Consider the following 20193-nt stretch of genomic DNA (forward strand, 5'->3'; position numbering starts at 1 on the left):
GCACTCTTAGTGTTAGTGGGTTCACCTCTCCACAGAGCTGACCTGTAATTTGGTGAGGCGGCCCCATCTGCTTAGATTTGTTACATACTACACTATGGAACATTCAAGATAAAGCAATCACATCAACCCTGAAGACAACTTCAGTCATAATGTAAAGTATGGCAAATGAGCTACATTATCCACCAACTACAGTTTATTTTTTTTAAACAATTACACATACAATAAATTACTTTTGTTCAGTTAATGCAATAAAAATACCACAAGTTACAGCATCCACAGAGTAAACTGAAAGCCATGTATATGCAGTTTTGAATTTAGCTCGCAAACAGTAATAACTATGTATGATTTAAAACACACAAATACTTTCATAACAGCTGTCACTGCAAATACTTTCAGCATAAATACACAAAACTATAGTACCAAGAGTATTAGAGTATTATTGCACATCTGGTCATTACTGCTTAAAGTTTATTTCCACTCTGTACTTTGTCAAATTAGAACAGTACAATCAATATATATAGTTTTATCTGGGCTGTGGGTCACTGTGGGGCTCACTGAAAAAAAAGAAAAAGAAGTTAAACCAAACGCGAACTAGTAAATATCAAAATCAACAATTTTTAGGGATGGGCCAAGACACAATTTCTAAGGAGTGGGGCATAATTTTTAATAAATACTAGTAAATTGTAGTATTCAGTTCACAATTTTGGCTTCACAACTTTTTATTAATTTAATTTTACAGTTTTGCTGTGCTCAATAGGAATTAGTCAGCAAAGTTAATCATTTTATCCAAAGCAAATGTAAAAATATGAAAAAAATTTACAAGATCTTGAGGCAGTTTTGTCTCACGAGATCTTGTGGCATGAGATTTTGACCCTTCCCTAGATATTACCTCAAACATATACTCACTGCTGGGCGTGGATGAGGGGGATGCTGTCAGACTGTAGGGGGGCCGCTCTCTCTCCCGTCCGGTAGTTAAACATGGGCATGGTGGACAGAGGCGGAGGCCCATTGCGATCTGCCGCCATGTTTCTCAACTCATCTGTGTCCTGGAGGATGGTGTGGTGATGGTACAGCTGAAATCTGGAAAAAACAACAACATTATTGCATTTGCGGTAATATTTAAAATAGTTTCGATTAAAACCAAAAGCGGTGATAAAGACCCTCGCCCCAGCACGCACCCATTGATTGTATGAAGAAGTGAACTGAGGGAATGTGATGTTACCCATAGTGTTTGGCTCCAGTCAAATGAAGCTCAAGAGGCTGGCAGTTATAGGAGCAAATTTGGAGCCGAGTTTGACCTTTGACCTTTGAACTTTGACCTCAAGTCCAAGTCAAGTCCCGAGTCAAAGACAGGCAAGTCCAAGTCGAGTCTCGAGTCACTGGCCCATAAGTCAAGACAAAGTCATCTGCTTTGAACTTGAAGTCATTTCAAGTCTTTAAACCAAAGTAACTTAGATTTTTGCAATTTATATAACTAAATTGTACTTATACAGTCATAGTATATTATATATGAGTATTTATGAGTATATAAGAGTTGCAGAAAAGCAAATTTTCCTTTTTAAATGTCTTAACAAGATCATAGAGTGACTCATTACAGTTAGAATAGAAATAATTCAGATTTAAAAGTGCTTCTCAAGTCACAGTCCTCAAGTCCGAGGCAAGTCCCAAGTCATTAATCTTAAAGTCCAAGTCGAGTTCCAAGTCTTGGTCCATTTTATCAAGTCAAGTCTCAAGTCCTAAAAATAGTGACTCAAGTCTGTCTCGAGTCCCAGTCACACCTTACAAGTCCCCACCTCTGCTTATTAGGAAAAGGAATGTACGATATTCACGGACAAAATAGCAAAATAAAAACACCGGAATCACGTAGAGTTGTTTAATATGAACATTTTAAGACCAAAACGACGACGCCCACTGCATCAGTTACAATTTTTCGGTGTAAAGTCAATTGGGGCCAGAGTCAATGGAGTCGGAAATGTCTCCATGAACATTAGCTATGTCCATGTATATATACAGTCTATGCATGCACCGCACTCCATTGCATGTACTTATTTTTATTTATTGTCAGGATTTTTTTAATACTTGTATGCGTAACTGAGAAATATAAAATAACGACTTACTCATTTGTCTTTGCGTTCCTTTTGGACCTGAAAATATGAAAAGAAAGATGTTGTCACTTGTTAGTTTAGTCTTTTTTCCTCATTTTGTATTGTCTAACCAACTTAAATAGCATTACTTACACTCCCTCTCGTCTACAGAACATAACATAGGCCAGCAGCACACAAAGCACAATGGCAATGATAAGGGACACGATCACAGTAACAATGTAGTCTGGAAAATAGTCTCTGCTGGGAGGGGACTCGGGGGGGTCGAAGTCTCCCCCCTCCTCCAGGATCCCAGCTCCCATGGTGGGTTCGGGAGGGGGAGGCGTCGCGATGGACAGATCAAACTGGAGGAAGACAGAACAGAAAGGATAGAATCTATTAAAGCAGGGGTCTTCGTTCTCCACAATGGCATCATAATACAATGCAGAAGTTCAAATCATGTTTATAACCAAATTTGAATTTTAAAATGTCTATATATGCATTAACACAACAGCCTGACCTATAAGTGACCTTTATTTGTATAAGGTGCGTCTTGAGGCTTTACAATTTCCAATGCCCGTGATTAACACACATATGAACCAAGCAGAGAAAAGCACTGCTAAAATAAAAATACGCGATACAGAAAATTTAAGATGTTTTCAGCATTTGAAAGTCACGTGCTTGGTTGTTTGACACATTTTTATATTTCCAGACCCTTCTGTTCAAATAGAATCTACAGAAACGTTACATAGTGCACCTTTACATCATCATATACACAGTTTAGTTATAGTTTTATCGCACTTTGATGCAATAAATAGTAAAAGAACAAAGATATGACATTCAAAGCAAATCTCGATAGTCTGCACTGTGGAGTGAAGTGTGACATTACCAGCTGGGTTTTGCACCAGGTGATGCAGTTGCTAGGGATACTGCAGAAGTTACATCCTCCCGGGACTTTGACTTTGGCCCCTTTGTCGGCTTCACTGCACTGTCTGGAATGGTCCGGACTCAGCACCTTCAGGAGACAGGCTGAAAAATACTGCTCCGAGCCCACTTTGACATACACGCTGGAACCAACATACATACACAGGGTATCAGTCAGTGATGGAAAATACATCAATAAATAAATGTCTTTGGTCTTGGGGCTTAGCAATTACTAGAAATATAACCATGAATAATTATTGCCTCAGTCACAAACAGGGTGGTTCTCAACATGGGGGTCCCCAATTGATTTCAGGGGTCCCCGGATGATATGGAAAAAAAAGAAAGAAAATATAATAGATTATAATTTTGTAGGTAGCTTGTTTTATGTTTATGGGGGTCACAACTAAGATAATTTAGATGCAAATACTTTGTAAATGTTCACCAATAAAAAACATTCACAGTTTTCTATTAATTCATTTCTGTTGTAAATTATTACAAATTTGGCTTGTCTTGGCTAGAAATAAGTAAACCATTACATTTGTTTGTGTTGTTTCTTATTACATAACATTTACAAACCTTTTTTTTTTTTGGAAAAAGTTGTCATCAAATTGACTTCCTAAGTTTTAAGAGTACGCAAATAATAGTTTCAGATTATCTTTGAAGAGATTGGACGTAACTTTTTTAGGTTTATTATTATACAGGCCCAAATGTCAATAGGCTGTGTTACCCTTCAAAGTGTCCTGCCAGAGGGAGGGGTACTCTGCCCCCTCGGTCCAGGGCATTGGTCATGTTCACTATCTCCAAAGCCTCTGTGTCCCACAGTCTCTGCAGGTCGGCCTTTATCTCACTCTGAACAGCAGAGGGCAGCACCTTCTCAATCTCTCGCAGTTTAATGAAGAACTCTGCTTGATAGGGCAGGATCTTCTCTGAAGGGCAAATGGTTATTATATTAACATGGTCAGAGTAGTCAAACATACTCAAGTAAAATAATTTATACTTTAAACAGAACCCTTCAAATACATGCAAAAACTATGAAAACAGAACACAACTTAAAAATACATTATCTATAAATGGGTGACATATCTGCTGCAATATCACCTATAAAAATTCTAAAGGAGGTGCACAAATTGACAATATCGGTTCTGTATTGTACATTTATCTGAAATTTGGCACCAGTGTTTCTGCATTGCCCCAATCTCTGTGTGCCCTTGTGTCATTCCCAGTTTGTTCTTAGTGCATCAGATTTGTCTTTTTGAATAGACTAGAATTAAAAAAGAAGAGTAGAGGTAAAAAGTATGGCTGTACATTTACATATGTAACACATTTTTTACATTCCAAATAAATACATTTCTTTATTAGCGAACTTTACTATAACTTAACCTAAAATTTTTGGTCTTGCTATAGATTTTAAAATCTGTCAGTCACAGCAGCAAGACAAATATCAGATATCAGTAACAGCACAAAAATCCACATTGCATCATTCTTTTCCATTTTATATGATTTTGTTATGACAAAAAGGATAATTCTTACCTTCTACTGCTTTTATAACAACAATTTGCCTTGTAGTTTGGTAGCTCCTTTTGTTTACTGCCCAAACCTGTCAAACCAAACAGCATTTTAAAACTTAGCATTACATCTGTGTTTTCCTACATTTCCCATAACACATTGCAACATACTCCTCAAAAACGGTTGCGGTTACTAAACGCTGCAATTAAGTCTGCACCTCAAATTACTTCTATTCTAGTCAATGTGAAATTTTAGCAACAGGGAAATCCCATACACATTTTTGACTAGACTTACCTCAATGATACTTTTACCAGGGACCATGGGTGTACCGTACAGATATCCATTATCGTATGGGTGTCTCTGGGTGAACCTTAGCCACTCTGGGAGGTCTGGAAAATTCTGTAACTTGCACTTGAATATTATGGGGTCATCATACAAGTTACCAGCTACGAGAAGAAAGATATTTTAGTTTCACATCATCACAATGAAAATTCGTAATAGTGAGGAGGACAAGAATAGATACCGTAAAGTTTGGATATTGGCTCAAAGTCACTCTGGAAAGTCTCTCTCATGAGTTCATATGTAAATAACTTTCCCACAGGGACAGTGAACTTAAACTCTGCATTGGCCCCCAAAACACTGACAGCACAGACTGGAAAACAAATAAACATTGTATGAATTATTCACATTAAAGGTCAAGAAGTTTTATTATACTGCATATTCACTGCAGTCATGTCAGCTTCTTCTGGTAATACTTAAAAAGCCTACATTCTGATATTTTCTGATCTGTTATAATGTTGTCTCCTCATCACAAACACACCTGGAGTTGCGTTTTGCTTCATCCACACATCCAAATTCTACATATTTGGGTTGAGTTCTTCTCTCAAACTGAAAACAGGAAGTACTCCACTGTGTTTTTAACCTCCATACACCTTCACTAGAATAATTTAGATAATTTCAGCCCTGGAACTACCACTCTCTACTGAACTAAAGGTAAAAGGTAGCTGTTTACTTGAATACTACCACTTCTTGACATCACAAAGCATTTTGAGTTTTGAAAATGCAAACAGACTATAATATTAAAGGATTACTCAAACATGTGTGAATGAAACAAAACACAACTCCAGGTATGTTTTTAAGGCGGAAACAACATTGCTTAAAGCTCACAAGAGTAGATTTTGCAATATAGGACCTTTAAAACAACTTTGTAAACTTAAAACCTATTTATATTATGTCTTTATGTCCAATAAGTTATAGTTTACTCGTGCTTAAGTCAAAGTTTAGTTCTGGTGTAGTTCAATAATGGTCAGACAGTCAAATATTTACGACCTGGTACTGAAGAGTAAAGAGTTTGACAAAGCTGTAGCCCCATAGTTACTGTTATGCACATAGATTAGAATGCAATCAAAGCAAATGCCAGTGTCAACAATTCTACTTCAGTTTTTGTGACTATGTGCAAGGAATTTCAATATAAAACTCGCCTGTGAAGAAGAAGAACCAGCTCCTCCGTTCTGCCATCTTGTTTTGGGCTGTGATTGACAGGGCCAAGAGGAGCAGGGCTGGGTCTCCACAAACGACGCTGCGGCTATTTTTGACCCACTCACCTCATAACATCCGGCACACTGTCTGGGGTCTCTGCATTCATTCAAAAAACATAGTAAAGTTACACATGACTAGCTTACATCATTAAAATGCATGCCATGTCTGTAATTATGCATAAGATATAAAGGTAAAGGATTTGAATATTATCAAGTTTATGGGCATGCTTGTAGGTTTCAAAAGTAGTTTTCTGACACAATACTTTTACTTCTTCTTGAGTAATATATTGTACTCTTATTTGAGTAAATTTGTGGTTACTTTTTCCACTCTGAGTAATTCTACTGTTACAAAAGCTTTATATTGACATTTTTGTGTGTATTATCTATAATATACAGTATATATTTAATTTTGTCTGTCTGATTACATGAACTTATGTAAATCATATCATATTATAAATGCATTTACAAACAGTTCACTTAAGTGTTAGGTTCTCCAAATACTTGTTTACTCTAACTCTTACTAAAAATCACTTCGTAAGTTATTTTGGTAAATTTTGGATACTTTGTCCATCTAGGTTCACATATACATATTATAAAAAATGTATATATAACACAAAAAAATATTTCTCCAACTAACTGTACGAGTGAGTGTCGCCTCAAGAAAGCAGAAGAAGCAACAGTTTCATATCAGTGAAGTGATAACAGTGATTTGTCAAGTTTGTAACAAAAACATTGGGATTTTGACCTTGGGTGACGTCTGTGAGAGCTGTGGGGAATTTCCAACTCAACACAACCACTTCACATCTCCAACATCCCCAAGTTGGATTTTTACTCATTGTCTAAACTCCAGTTTACAGGGCTGTTAAATTGGCCATTTGAGCTCTGAAACACACTGTTGTTGATCTGAAAAGAATTGGCTTTATGAAGTCTCATGGTTGTTTGCTTGTTGAAGCAAATATTCATTCATAATATTGTGTCTATATGTAATAAGCAGTTATAGCCTACTTAAAGACACAGCAGCCTATGTAACTTTTTGGAGGTGTTACGTCACCTCATAATTTTAGGTCATACTGTGAAAGAATACCTAAAGAAAACAAAATTTCCATGAGTTTGTGGAAATGCAAGTCCTCTACGTTTTTCATGTAATAACACAACCAAAATTTTAGTATATATTTTTGGATAAAAGAAAACTTACTATGTCTTTAAAGCTTGGGCTCCTGATTTTCAAACCCCAAGTGGAGTATATATTTATCACAAAGTTCTGTTTTTGCAGTACAGACACAATTCTCTATAACTTTGGTCATTTATAAGACAATTTTGGGTTGCATTATTTGATTCCAGCATAGCACAACAAGCCACTTTCAAATGCAAGCTATTATGATTTGTTCACAGTATTGAAAAGCCAATAATTTAGCTCAGTGTCAGAAAAGCTATTTGAACTTTTGCACACTCTGTTCCCCTGAGACTCAGAAAGAAGCGACTTAAAATTATTATGACACTCAAGTCAAGCCAAATCCCTAGGAGCTTCTTAACCACTGCAGGGAACGTGACTGCAGTACTTACCACACATTTTCTATCAAAACTATTTCTCCAATGGTTTGCAGCAAAGTAATTACAACTGCATGACCAAATTATAGACTTTAACAGATTAATAACAATGTAGTTTGCCAGTCCATCTGATATTCCAAAACATCAAATTTACTATTAAAAACTGTTTAAAAGAGATTTGTGCTACCTGTATTGCTAATGTTTAATGCATCTATAAGCACAGATCAGATGCAGAGTGCAGGAAGCAGCATTGAGCCTGCACATAACGGATGTCATTGGTCAATAAGGTTTGACGTACGTGACGTCTGCTTGGTCCTAGCGCCTGCCTCTCTCACGTATGACACTAAAATCAGTGGGCGTAACACTTGATTTACTGTTATGATTTACTACCATGGACATAATTATTAAATAAATATGTGGATATTGGTAAAAAAAAACACAAAAAAAACCTTGCATAATACGTTACAGGAGGATAGGTTTAAAGTAGATTACAGGCAGGTGTATTAACCTATAGGAAACCTGAAAAAAATGTGTTAGGTTTTGGTAGAATTATATGAGTATAAGAGGTACAGTAATGTGGTAAGATTTAGAGATAGTAAATGCACAATCTGTCCAGTTTGTAGACAAATTTGGCTGTTTGCCCCATAATCTGTGTAACTCTAATCCATGTGTGCTCAGGCTTTTCACTGAACTCTCCCACCTGTTACAAACAGACTCATACAGGCTGAGCTATGCCATGGGCTCAACTTGCATGGGCCTCCACTTTCAAATACTATTTTAAACCATTTTTAAAATCTTGATATAAAACAGCTAACAAAAGGCCTATTTTACACCGATTTTAACTCAACACTGAACCTACCTACATGAATATGGTTTAGTTTATTTATTTAATGAGCCAGGGACACTGCACAATATCCATTAACCTTAACAGGAGAGATGCATTGTACCAGGTTGTAGCACCAGTACTAATTTCCACCTGTAGTCCGTGGGCAGGTTAATTGATTTATTGTATTTAACTGACCTTAGCTATCAGCTGTCAACTTTTCCTCCTGGAGACTTACATGTTTTAGAGATGTTGCTATAATTGCTATTGAGCAGTAGTAGAATATTAATGCAAATGTAACTGTAAACTGAAATATAGGTTACAGGATAGGTTACATTTTCTTTAAAAAAAAAAAAAAAAAAAAAAAAAAAAAAAAAGTATTTTTTCTTTCCTGGATAAATAAATACATTGATTTAGCCTTATGATGATGCATCGTGATGTTTTTCGTGATGCATGCGTCTGTTTTATTATCATCTGGTTTGGGCAAAATGAAGGGACTGTGTGGTTATGTGTCCTTGTTATTATTGATATGAAGAGGTCTTTCTACACTCCGGCACAGGAGCCACGCTTGTGTTGGGTAAAGGGGGAGGGGCCGACTCGGCGCTAGGACCCCGCGGGCTCCCCTCGGTGCAGCCGCAGCACACCGCCGCTACGCGAGGAGAACCAGAAATCTGCAGCTCCCAGAATGAAGAGATCAAAATGATGCTGTCTGTAAAAAGGGATTAAACGTAAGCAATCTGTCGTCCTCTGCGGTAAATCCACGGCTTGTTTTTGTTCTACTTTCCGTGCGACACATTTTATGCTCACAGCGAATGCCCGTGCTTCTTGGTAATGTAGCCTATATCAATGTAACTGCGGGCAAGCTAATGACAGATGCATCGTGCTCACTTTCACCGTTGCATTGGACCAGGATTGCAACGGATGCACGCGGCCTATAACACGATCTGTTGTTTTTGTTTCTCTCCATCTGCCGGTGTAGTCTGGGCGCCACCTCGCTCTCCTCTCAGCTGCTGCTCGGTGCATCTCCGCAGACCTGCGCCGCCACACCGGGAGTCGTCAAAGGAGACATGCCGTCGCTGAGCATCCGTTGAGGGTGACGCACGACTGACCATGATGAAGACCGAGTCCACCTCCAAGAGCGCCGGCTCCACGCTCAGGAGCCCATCCCCGCACCGGAACGCGTACGAGGCGGGGATGCAGGCCCTCAAGCCCGTCAAAGACAATGCATCCAACGGGGACGTGCAGGAGGGCCCCCGTGGGCGCAGGTACGGCTCCAACGTGCACCGTATAAAGAACATGTTCCAGCAGATGCAGACCACCTCCCCGGCGGCGGAGGCAGAAGGGGAGGATAAGAGCATCGAGAAGCCGGGGCGTGTGTCCCTGCCCAGAGCCGGGAGCCTCAACGAGAACGTGGACCACAGCGCTTTGTTGAAACTGGGATCGACTGTGTCTGATCGAGTCAATAAGTTTGATGTGAAACCAGAGAATGGGCACGGGCGGGCCTCCTCACCCAGCTACTCCAAACTGCAGGAGACAAGGCGCATCTTTGAGCAACAGCAGCAGGAGAAGCAGGACAAACTGGTGACCACCAGAGTCCTGCTGAAGTCAGACAAGGGCGCAGGATACCAGGATGGCCGCCTGGACGTGTCCCGCTTCAATGGCAGCACAGAGTCTTTGGACAGCCTAGACACCAGTGAGGCTGTGTCCCCCACAGTGAGCCAGCTCAGTGCTGTGTTTGAGCGAGCAGCTGAACTCAGAAACAACCTGCACCGCCTGTCCTCCACCCCTCCTCTACCCTCCAGGGGGGTCAGCACCAAGGTGGGTGTTCTCAACTCCAAATTAATCACAAAGAGAGCCACAACTTTTGCATCAAGCAACAGGGAGGAGGAGACAAACAAGGGCCAAGAGGCCCCACCTCGGGCCCCAAGAGGAAAGGTGCTACCTCCATATGAGAGTGTCAATGGTCGAGAGAGTGCAGCTCCTGAACTGTCTGTAGAGCCACGCAAACAAAAGACTGTGTCAGATGCAGGAGTCGAGGCCAAAGTCGAGGAAGAACAAGAACCTAAAAGCACAACACAAAATGACTCCCATCTGTCAGAGAATGGAGACGACTCACACAGCTCTCCAAAGACCAGTGACATCGTCAGGCCAGAGGCTGAGGCCAGGAGGGGCACGGAGGGGGGAGAGGACAGGAGGGACACAGAGGGGGGAGAGCACAGGAGAGTCCCAGATGAGCCTTCGGGACCAGAGTCAGTGGATATCAGCACATACAGCGCTGTGGGGGAGGACTTTGGGGGGAGTCAGGCGGATGAGGATGAGGACGATGACCGATACGAACCAGAGTCCAGCTGTGTGGAGATCACTGGACTACCTCCAGAAGAAGAGCCACCCCCATCCAGGAAGATTCGCTTCAGCACAGACCCCATCAAGGTACGTTCTGAAACCATACAGTAATACCAGTGTAATGTCATATATGTATGTGAAAAGGCTGCATGGAACAAGAGGATACAGACAATATTCACAATGCAGTGTTATATTCATGAAAGTTAAATTAAGATGCACTGTATAACTTTTTGCTGGAGGGTCTGCCATGCACTTGTCTCTGGGATAATGCTGTTGCTTTGCCTGAAATGTTCCATCATATTACTATTTATTTTATGTATTTGGTTTATTTAGCAGGGACAGTGTCCATTAATCACCATTTCTGTAAATGTACCCAAATTAGCCCTATTTTTCATCTGCATGCCCTTTACAGATGGAAAACATTGGTTACCTTTTATTTTGCATTTTATTTGCAAACTATATTGATGTATCTTTTCTATGGGGACAAGCAGGTGACGCCACAAGGTCAAGTTACAGGTTATATCTGTGGAGAGGTAGTCCTGCTCACTTAAAGGATGTTTTTAAGTATTAAAACACCTGTGATTGAATGCATGAAAGATATAATTAATTTTAATGCTATACTGTGGACCATTTCAAGCACAGCAGTACCTCCATGGAGACAAGAATGAAATAATGTAGACACCTTTTGTCAAAACTTAACCTTAACTTCAAACCTTCACTCAGTTGTAGTCACAAGGATATCATACTTGTACTTATTTTCATTTTAGATTCCATGCATGTAGTATATATCTTATTGAAAGGCCATAGTGTTTAATACAAATATTGCATTGGCTAATCTTGTAATAACTATAATTCTGCATTACTGTGTGCGTGATGGATTCCTGCTGCGTCCTTAGAGAGCTAATCTGTTATGATGTAGCATAGTCTCTCTGTTGTCAGCTGTTTTCATGAACTCACCATGCTCTGCCAGTGTCAGGATGATGCTGACATTTCGATTCTGCCCTGTATCAACACGGGGCCTTGCACACACTAACGCGCTCCCTTCACAGTAGCCAGTTGCTAATGGATGGCCCCGCATTCCAGCCAAAGCAGCTGGCCCTATCTGTGTACACCAGCCATAAAGCAGTGGAATCTGTTACGTAAATAATGCTAGAAGACTATGATGAAGAGAATAGACAATTACTAGTAGATGTACATTTATCTCTATTATTCCCCGTCTTTTGAATGTTTAGAAAAGTACTATATAAATAAAATGTATTATTATTAGTATTATTATTATTATTAATACAATAAACTAGTACACAAAAGCATTTATATTTAGGCTACATGCTTTGAAACTCACTGATTACATCCAAATTGGAACTAAACTGGGAATAAACCCAAAGCTAGAACTAAATCTGGACTATAACAGGACCAAACCAAGTCAGGAGTCGATTAACTGGACTACATCAGGACTCAAAGCAGAATTTTAATGAAGCCTTTCATTTTAATACACTATAATGATCCAAAGGCAAAAAACAGCTGGCCAAGTAGCTCTGTTACACAATATAGTCTAAAGAAAACAGTATTAAAACAATTCAACAATGTTATGGTGCAGCAATACATGAACAAACAGAGGGAACTACATTGACCATGACCCTTTGCTCCATTTCAGTCCAGACTCCATGAAGAAATAACTGTTGTTAAACGGCTTTTTCGACTTTTAAAAATAAAAAAAGTGGCATAGTCAGACTTTCTTAGCCTCCACAAAATATTGCAAAAAACAGTACTGTGAAAATATTGTAAAGCGAGATTTGGATATCGTTACAGTTCTGTGAAATTAGGTATTGATGAAGCTGTATAAGGACTGTACACTTGTGATTTACATGTCCAAGGCAGTGAAAGGGAAGCTAGAGGAGTCTGTGGACAAGGCAGAGTTGATACAGAGTGAGTAAGTGCATGTTGGGAGAGTAATCATCCGGAGAGCAGCGTCCGATCTGAGCCGCTCCACTGAAGTCGAGGCGATAAATGACACCAAGCTCCACACTGCCCATCTCGCTGGAGAAGACTTCAGAGAAACCCTGGGACAGAGTTATAAGAATGACAAGGATAACATGAATTATTCAGGATTACACTGTTTGCTCATGGTGTCAGTAATCATTAAAGGTGCACTGCTCAACTTTTTTACCTGCTGGCCTCAATGGAAATGTTATTGCTGTGTCTAGAATGTTCCACAGTATAGACTAACCCTATCTATCATGAGGGAAACAAGCAGGCTACAGTAATATGCTACATTACAGTTCAGATCTGTGGAGGGTCACCCCTATTCACAGAAGGAATATTTGGGCAATAGAAACCCCATAATGAATGAATAAATGCTAAATGGATATGATTAATGTCATACCATGAAACATTCCAGGGAAATCCACAACGACTCTATGGAGACAAGCAGGTAGCGGACCCTGAACCAGAAATGTTACAAGGTACACTGTTAAATTATGATGTTTCTTCTCGCAATAATCGTAACAATAATCTTAATCAAACCCACATCTACATATGATAACTTTAAATGGGTTTAGTGCCTCCTTATCAACTAAACCACATTTAGTACAACTTAATTACTGAGGTTGTGTCAGCTCTGTGTCCTGGTTTCATTCTAGTTTAGTTCTGACATGTGGTCCTATTCTTGTCCTGGTTTAGTCATTATCAAGTGCAGGTGTAGTTCTGGATTTAGTCCCAATTTAGTCCCATTTATATGTGGTGTAAATGTGAATGCTGCTATGTTTTGAATTCTGGGATTTTTAGTATTTCATTTTTATTTAATGCGTTAACGTGCTGTACCTGACTTTTTGCAGTTTGCAGTGGTCCCAAGTTATTCTTCATTTACCTTATGCATTCCAAGCATTCTAATTATTCACCAATATGAGTTTTAAGTGAGTTTGACAACACTCAGAGACCAGCGTAGAGGTTTGCCGTGATGGTAACTAACAACAACTAGCAAGCTTATGTGCACTTCCTGATTTTCGAACAGTAAAACAGATTATAAATAGATGCGATCAGCTGCATGGATTTATTTTGCCCTCAAGATCTGCTTATAAAAAATACCTATACTGGAGCAAGACAAATTTAGCTCAAACACACCGGATAAAATCAGATTCAGGGCTTTTAAGCGAATTATTGTAATGTCATTGTAAGAATAACAAAGTTATTTCTAACAATATTCTCATTTTACCTTGATACCATTCAGACTCATATTTCTATAAAAGTATTTGCATTTGAAGTAAAATGAAAACTGCTACTGCTTCACAAATGGGCGTAAATTTGCCTTTTCACCTCCAAATCCCACTGTCACCCCCACTTCCTGTTTTCTATTATTTATTCTATCCTAAGATTAGCCCATGTCTTTTGAAGTATAATTAAGTGAATGTTTAAGTGGCCTGGGAGGAAACGCAACCTTTGACCTCTTATAAGTCTATAGTGAGCCTGTTATAAAAAAACAAGATGGCGGGGGGTCTTCAGGGAGGCGTGTATTGGGAACAAGTGATTGACAGCTGATAAAACTAATTGCTGTCAGACCTCATTCACACACATATCCAGACTTCGATGTGCATCACGGTTTGGCTAATTATGACATTTCTCCCCTCTCCATGGCGACGGCGAGGAGCATAGCTTTATGCTGCATACGTGATTAGGACACAGAGTGCTGAATGGAGATAATTTGTTAATTTCAGATACAAAAATACATTTGAATCAGGTTCATTAGATAGAACAAAAGCATTGTATCTGAGAAACCATAAGTGAATGGATTATATCATTATTTAAAGCTGTTTTTATTTAATCTGTTGCATATATTTAAAGCCCCAGTATGTAACTTTTTAGCCAAAAATAGACAAAAATAAAAGCATGATTTTCATTTTGCTTGTACAGTATTTATTGCACAGAAAAACTGACAAAAACATGTTACCATACTGTGAGCAGGCTTGCATCTCCACAAAACTGACTCTTATTTGGTCTCCATGGAAATGTTGCTCTTTTGGCTATAATATTTTCTCAGTATGATATAAACCGTATCGATCCCTATGGAGAATATTTAATTTTAACTTTCTATTTCCATGGAATCATGCAGATGATGAGCTACCTCCACAAAGTGACATAGTGTTGCTTTAATATTGCAATATGAGCAAGTATTAATATAGTTTTGACTGTAATAAACGGAGTGGGTGAATATTTAATTTAGATAGATATAAACACGTACATAAGAATGATGCTTGTACAGGCTAAAATACTCTTTGGTTCGTTAATATTGTATGCCTCTGTTACGTAAGTGGGAACTGGAGGAGGATAGATGAGAGAGAAAATGCAAAATAAAAAAACAAACAAAAACACAGGTTCCAGACAGTTGACCAATGGTGTGTCAGTCATGTTACGAATGGGCGGGACTTCATTTTATTAGGAAACAAGCTTGTGGTAAACACCATGGTTATTCTACTGTAATTTCACAATGTAAGATGAAAATTATGAATCATAAAAGCGTTATTTAATAATAGAATATTACATGCAAAATGCAGGTTTTTACAACAGCGTGTATAAATATTTTATAAAACGTTGCAAGCCCCATTGCTTTTATTAGCAAATTAAATAATCCTTTATCTTTTATATCATGTTTATGTTGTCGTCTTATAAAAAAATCATGAACAAATGTGAATATTCTGGCACTGTTATAGGAGGAAGCAATATTGAAAAATATAATGAATCATCTCTCATTTTCTTTTCTATGTTTTCCTGTATTCATTCAGAAATGCCTTTAAATGCACTGAGGTTTAAATATCAAACAAATCCAAAATTACTGTACAATTACCCACAAAGTTTATATTTTTATTTTTAATCAAATCATTTAGTATAAACTGTATTCTCAATATTCACATTATGCATATCTTTAAATCTATTTCTATATCTATTTTTTGATAATCTGTCATAACCATAATCTTATGACAAACTAGTTGAAATTGAATGTAAACACAGCTCTGCCTCTCGCTACCCCTGCTCCTCTCTTTGGTAATTAAACTCAACTTTTACTCTTGACTTCATGCATTGTGAGAAAAGGAGCCAAAACAAAGCCTGCCATCATCACATGACGTGGTCCCGGGGAGATCAGATACCAAGAGGATAAAAATCCCATAATTCATTGCTGTTGCATTTTGTGTGGCCATAGTCAGAGAATGGCCCTCCCACTGGGCTCTTCACACTTATCACTGTAGTCTTTGTTATGGAGATGGATGCAGGGGCGGATGTGGGGTAGAGAGGGAGGGGTGGGGAGGACAAGGTCAAAGAGGAGGGGTCAAATTATGCAGATAAAATGTCACGCTACTGTATTATCCTCAAGTCTTAAAGGAGAAAGGATGCAGGAACACAGATGTCAACATTACAACATCTCAAGAAAGCCAGCGGGGGCCGTCAATCCTCCATGTTACAACAGTTTTTGATGTGTCTTCATCAACAGTGTCTCAAAGCCATTTTTGCTAAGATTGACCTAAACTATGTCAAAAATATAACCATATTTGCTGTGGATAGATCTGTCACGATAACAAATTTTGAAGCACGGTATATCACTACAGAGAGATATCACGATAAGCAATAACTGTGAAACTACTTTATGCTTCTGACACAAAGCACTATAATCCCAGTTAACCATTTTTAAACACAGAGAGAGCATTATCAGAAGTAGCCAGGTTGGCGCCACCTAGTGCCTCCGCTCAATTTCATTTCTCTCCAGCAACTAGGTCAGGAATCAAAATACACTAGACAGTTTGCAAAAGCCCTGGAAGTGCAAGTTCAAGCACTAGCCAATCAGTGAGATTGATACATTCTATGTTGGCAACGATTCCAGAGATCAAGGATTTAAAGCTGGAACAAAGAGAATGTTTGGTGAATTTTATCAAGGGGAAAGATGTTTTTGCCCTTGTTCCCACGAGATTTGGGAAAAGCTTAATATACCAGTTTGCCCCATTAGTGGCACATTACATATGTGACTACCAAATAGCAGTGATTGGTTAAATAAAAAAAGCACCCACCTACCGTCGAGCGAACGAATTCTAACACTGCGAGGTCAGACGGTTTCTGTGAAGTGAAACCAGCTGATGAATCAGGCTACATCAGAAGGCCTGAGCTGCAAGAACAGTAAATAGCAGAATGAACCAATAATTTGCCATAAATATTTACAGATAAAATCTTACGTTATTACACAAAAATTGCAAAAATCTCCCCACTATTGCAAAGAAATTAAATAAAAAGTAAAATATCTGTATTTCAAATCTGGTTAAATATTTTTATTATATTTACTATTTACTACATCTTAAAATGTCCATATCTTTAAATCTCTGTCGGTTCATTATTGAGCTCTTGATCTCTGACCCATTCTTGTGTCTTTTTCTTGTACTATTGAGCTAACTGGGTTTAGCTCACATTCTGTTTAGTCATTAATTAAATGTAAATAGACAGCAGTGACACAAACACGAGGCACTATCAACAAATCAATTCTGTTTAGTTAACATCCACTGCAACCCCAGGACTAAGGCTAACTGGCCAATTTGAAGTCTAGTCCCTGATCAATCTTTGTGGACAGAAGAATAAAATGGACTTCTTGAGTTCTTGAATCTGATTAGATGAAATTAAACATAATTGCTGGTTACATTTTCAAGTAGGGATGTCAAAATTACTCAGTTAATCGACAATCGCAAATACTCAGGTCTAAATATGTGTATATATATATATATATATATATATATATATATATATATATATATATATATATATATATATATATAATATTCACTCTGTTCAAAAACACAATATTGATTTTTAAATTAATTACTCACTAATTAATCACTCTGGCAATGGTCGTAACTTTCATCATACTTAAACTCGTGGATACTCCAAAAAAAGGACACCTAAATGTGCTTATCTGGCTGTTTTTTATCACATTAAAGGAGTAATGTGTAACTTTTCTAGTGGAGGGTCTGCCATCTGGTTATCGCCATGGAGATATTACTGTTTTGCTTTAAATATTCCACAGTATGGACATAAACGTAATGGTCAGATCTATGGAGAAGCAAGCCTGCACATGGCACGAATTCACGTTTTTAAGGTAGTTCTGAGCTATAAAACCTGTAATTGAACAAATGCAAGGGAGATATGTATAATGCCCTTCTGTGGAACATTCCAGGCAAAGGCAAGTCTCCATCTTAGAAGTTACACAGTGTATCTTTAACTTTATCATTCAGTAAGTTTTATATCATAGGACCAGTGCCTTATTAGACACCGTTAATGCAAGTGAATTAAGGATGTCATTGTTGTTTGGTTGTAGTGTCAATAATCATGAATAATAATAAAATCGTGATATTTCTTCTTATGATAATCATAACACTAAAATTTGACATTGCTACATTCCTATCTTCAAGTATCATTTGTCAGTTGAGGTCTTTCTCCAACAGGAAGCGCCATTTTTAGCACATATTTTCCTCAGCTTTTTGCCCACAATTAAAGCTATCTTGCAGCAGTTGGAAGCCTTTTCACTCCATGTCTTGCTGTGTCAAAACTGGCAAAAATAGCAGTTTAACTCAGAGTTGACTTCACACTAGACCTCTTGTTTGTTCATCCTATCTCTCCCGCCCTATCTCCTTCTCTCCGTCTCCCCTTTTTTTTCCTCCTTTGTCACAAGTCTCCTACTGTTAGTAAAAATAGCAATAGAGGCATTGTTCACGTCACGGGCTGGTTTGAAGGGTCTGCCTCCAGTGGAACACAGAAAGCTGTCTCTCATGTCTTATTTATGGTTATGGTTTGTTTGTTTTGCCTTTTAACAATGAATAATAGTAGCGGTTTTTTGCAGAGAATAGCCTGTTGGCGTGATGTTGTGTTTAATAATTTAGCTGAATGGCAGATGTGGTACAAGATAGAAAATCTCAAGTCTGTTCAATTTGCTTTTGGATTAAACCAAGGGTAAGTCAGTGTAAAGCAGAGTGATAACAATAAGTCTGAACCAGGAGGACAAAACCAGGACCACATTATGTTTGTTCAGTAGTAAAGGGCCCATATTACGATATTTCTGATCTTTATTTTAATGTTGTATCCTCATCCGAAACCTACCTGGAGTTGTATTTAGTTTCATTCACACTTTTAACACACAGTGAGTTCTTCTCTCAAACTGAAAACACTCTGTTCCCCCTTGTGATGTCATGTGGTAATACAGGAAGTGCTCCACTGTGTTTATAAATGTCACACACTTTCACTTGAATCATTTGATTAATTTCAGCCCTGAAATTGTCAATCTCTGCTTGCTGTTAACTTGAAAACTACCACTTCATGACATCACAAGGTGGAACAGAGAATTTTGAGTTTTGGAGATGTAGACTAATAATAAAGTAATACTCAAACATGTGTGAATGAACCAGAACACAACTCCAGGTCTGTTTTTGCTGAGCTATATATTATTATAACACATCTTAAAAGGACAATTTGGAATTTTGGACATAGGACCTCATTTCCTAGTGAGCCAGCGTGTTGGAGACGTGTTGAGACACTTTTTTAAATATTCCATCCAGTCCTTGTATTTGCAGAGGTCGCTGGTGCACCCTGCATCGCATGAATCGTTGCATGTTGAGGGACTATTTTCTCATACATCAGTCCGCCGCTGCCAAGCTTTCTATCAGGAAGTACAACTCACTGCTGCTGCTCAGACATAAATCCTTCAACTGCAAGGCTGGTTTTACTTCTAAAATTATTCTGTCGACACAGACATTTACATCGACAGTCTGGAGTAATAATAGATTTGCTTCAGGTGTTTTGTGGCGTGGGTAAGACTGTTTTTATTGACAGGATAACTATGGCCATTGACATGCACTAGCCTAGCACCAGCAACTTCTGCAAATACAAGGACTGGATGGAATATTTAAAAAGTGTCTCCACACGCCTCCAACACTCTGGCTCACTAGGAAATGAGGTCCTATGTCCAAAATTCCAAACAGTTCCTTTAAAGCTCACAAGAATCTATTTATAATATGGGACCTTCAATATCTGCAAATATCGATTATTGGGTACGACAGCAAAACAAATACAGAAAATGAAGGGAAAAAAATCCATATTGGACTATTGCTAAATTGGAATAACAATGGAAAAAATTATGAAGTCAAGTTGCAATAAACCAGATGATCTAACACAAAACCAGTGATAAACGTGGATTAATACAACTCTGACTTCATTCTTTCAACCTGTTTAATCATTACTTACAGCTCTTCATATCCTTCTATTGTCAGAGCAGCAGACCCTGGTGTTTAGTGATGGTTTGTGCTTCCTACGCCCTGCCTGGCTCCTCAAATCATGTCTATGATTTTCTTTGGCCCTGTATCATTAGCACAAACATGGACTCATATTGTTATCAACTGTGGTGATGATAATT

At 38.4% G+C, this 20193-nt stretch overlaps 2 protein-coding genes across 2 annotated transcripts in view; one reads left to right on the forward strand and one right to left on the reverse strand.

Annotated features, from left to right (window-relative positions):
- Positions 1–175: 175 nt before the first annotated feature.
- sgca (sarcoglycan, alpha) lies at positions 176–7722 on the reverse strand. Its single transcript, XM_055150375.1, has 11 exons — positions 7613–7722; positions 5993–6146; positions 5035–5163; positions 4806–4957; positions 4536–4602; positions 3733–3931; positions 2971–3148; positions 2238–2446; positions 2118–2144; positions 907–1080; positions 176–554 (listed from the first exon to the last, which is right to left on the reverse strand). Exons 2-11 carry the CDS (start codon positions 6027–6029, stop codon positions 524–526), a joined length of 1203 nt encoding a protein of 400 aa, XP_055006350.1. The 5' UTR covers positions 6030–6146; positions 7613–7722; the 3' UTR covers positions 176–523.
- A 1368-nt stretch (positions 7723–9090) lies between these two features.
- The window catches only part of LOC110154303 (neurabin-2), a 38245-nt gene continuing 27142 nt past the window's right edge, over positions 9091–20193 (forward strand). Inside the window, 1 exon segment of the mRNA XM_055150373.1 lies at positions 9091–10850. Coding sequence (XP_055006348.1) covers positions 9531–10850 — 1320 coding nt within the window. The 5' untranslated portion in view covers positions 9091–9530.

This window comes from Boleophthalmus pectinirostris, unplaced genomic scaffold (assembly GCF_026225935.1).
Source record: "Boleophthalmus pectinirostris isolate CB_2022bp ecotype Guang Dong unplaced genomic scaffold, ASM2622593v1 HiC_scaffold_14, whole genome shotgun sequence".
NCBI lineage: Eukaryota > Metazoa > Chordata > Actinopteri > Gobiiformes > Gobiidae > Boleophthalmus > Boleophthalmus pectinirostris.

Bases quoted from the DNA above. Each gene is read 5' to 3' on its own strand.
- sgca (XM_055150375.1), bottom strand. From the start codon at position 6,029: ATGGCAGAACGGAGGAGCTGGTTCTTCTTCTTCACAG. The intron at 4,603-4,805 runs GTAAGTCTAGTC...TTGGTTTGACAG, and splicing joins CTGGTAAAAGTATCATTGAG to GTTTGGGCAGTAAACAAAAG. The intron at 3,149-3,732 runs GTAACACAGCCT...TGTTGGTTCCAG, and splicing joins CTGGCAGGACACTTTGAAGG to CGTGTATGTCAAAGTGGGCT.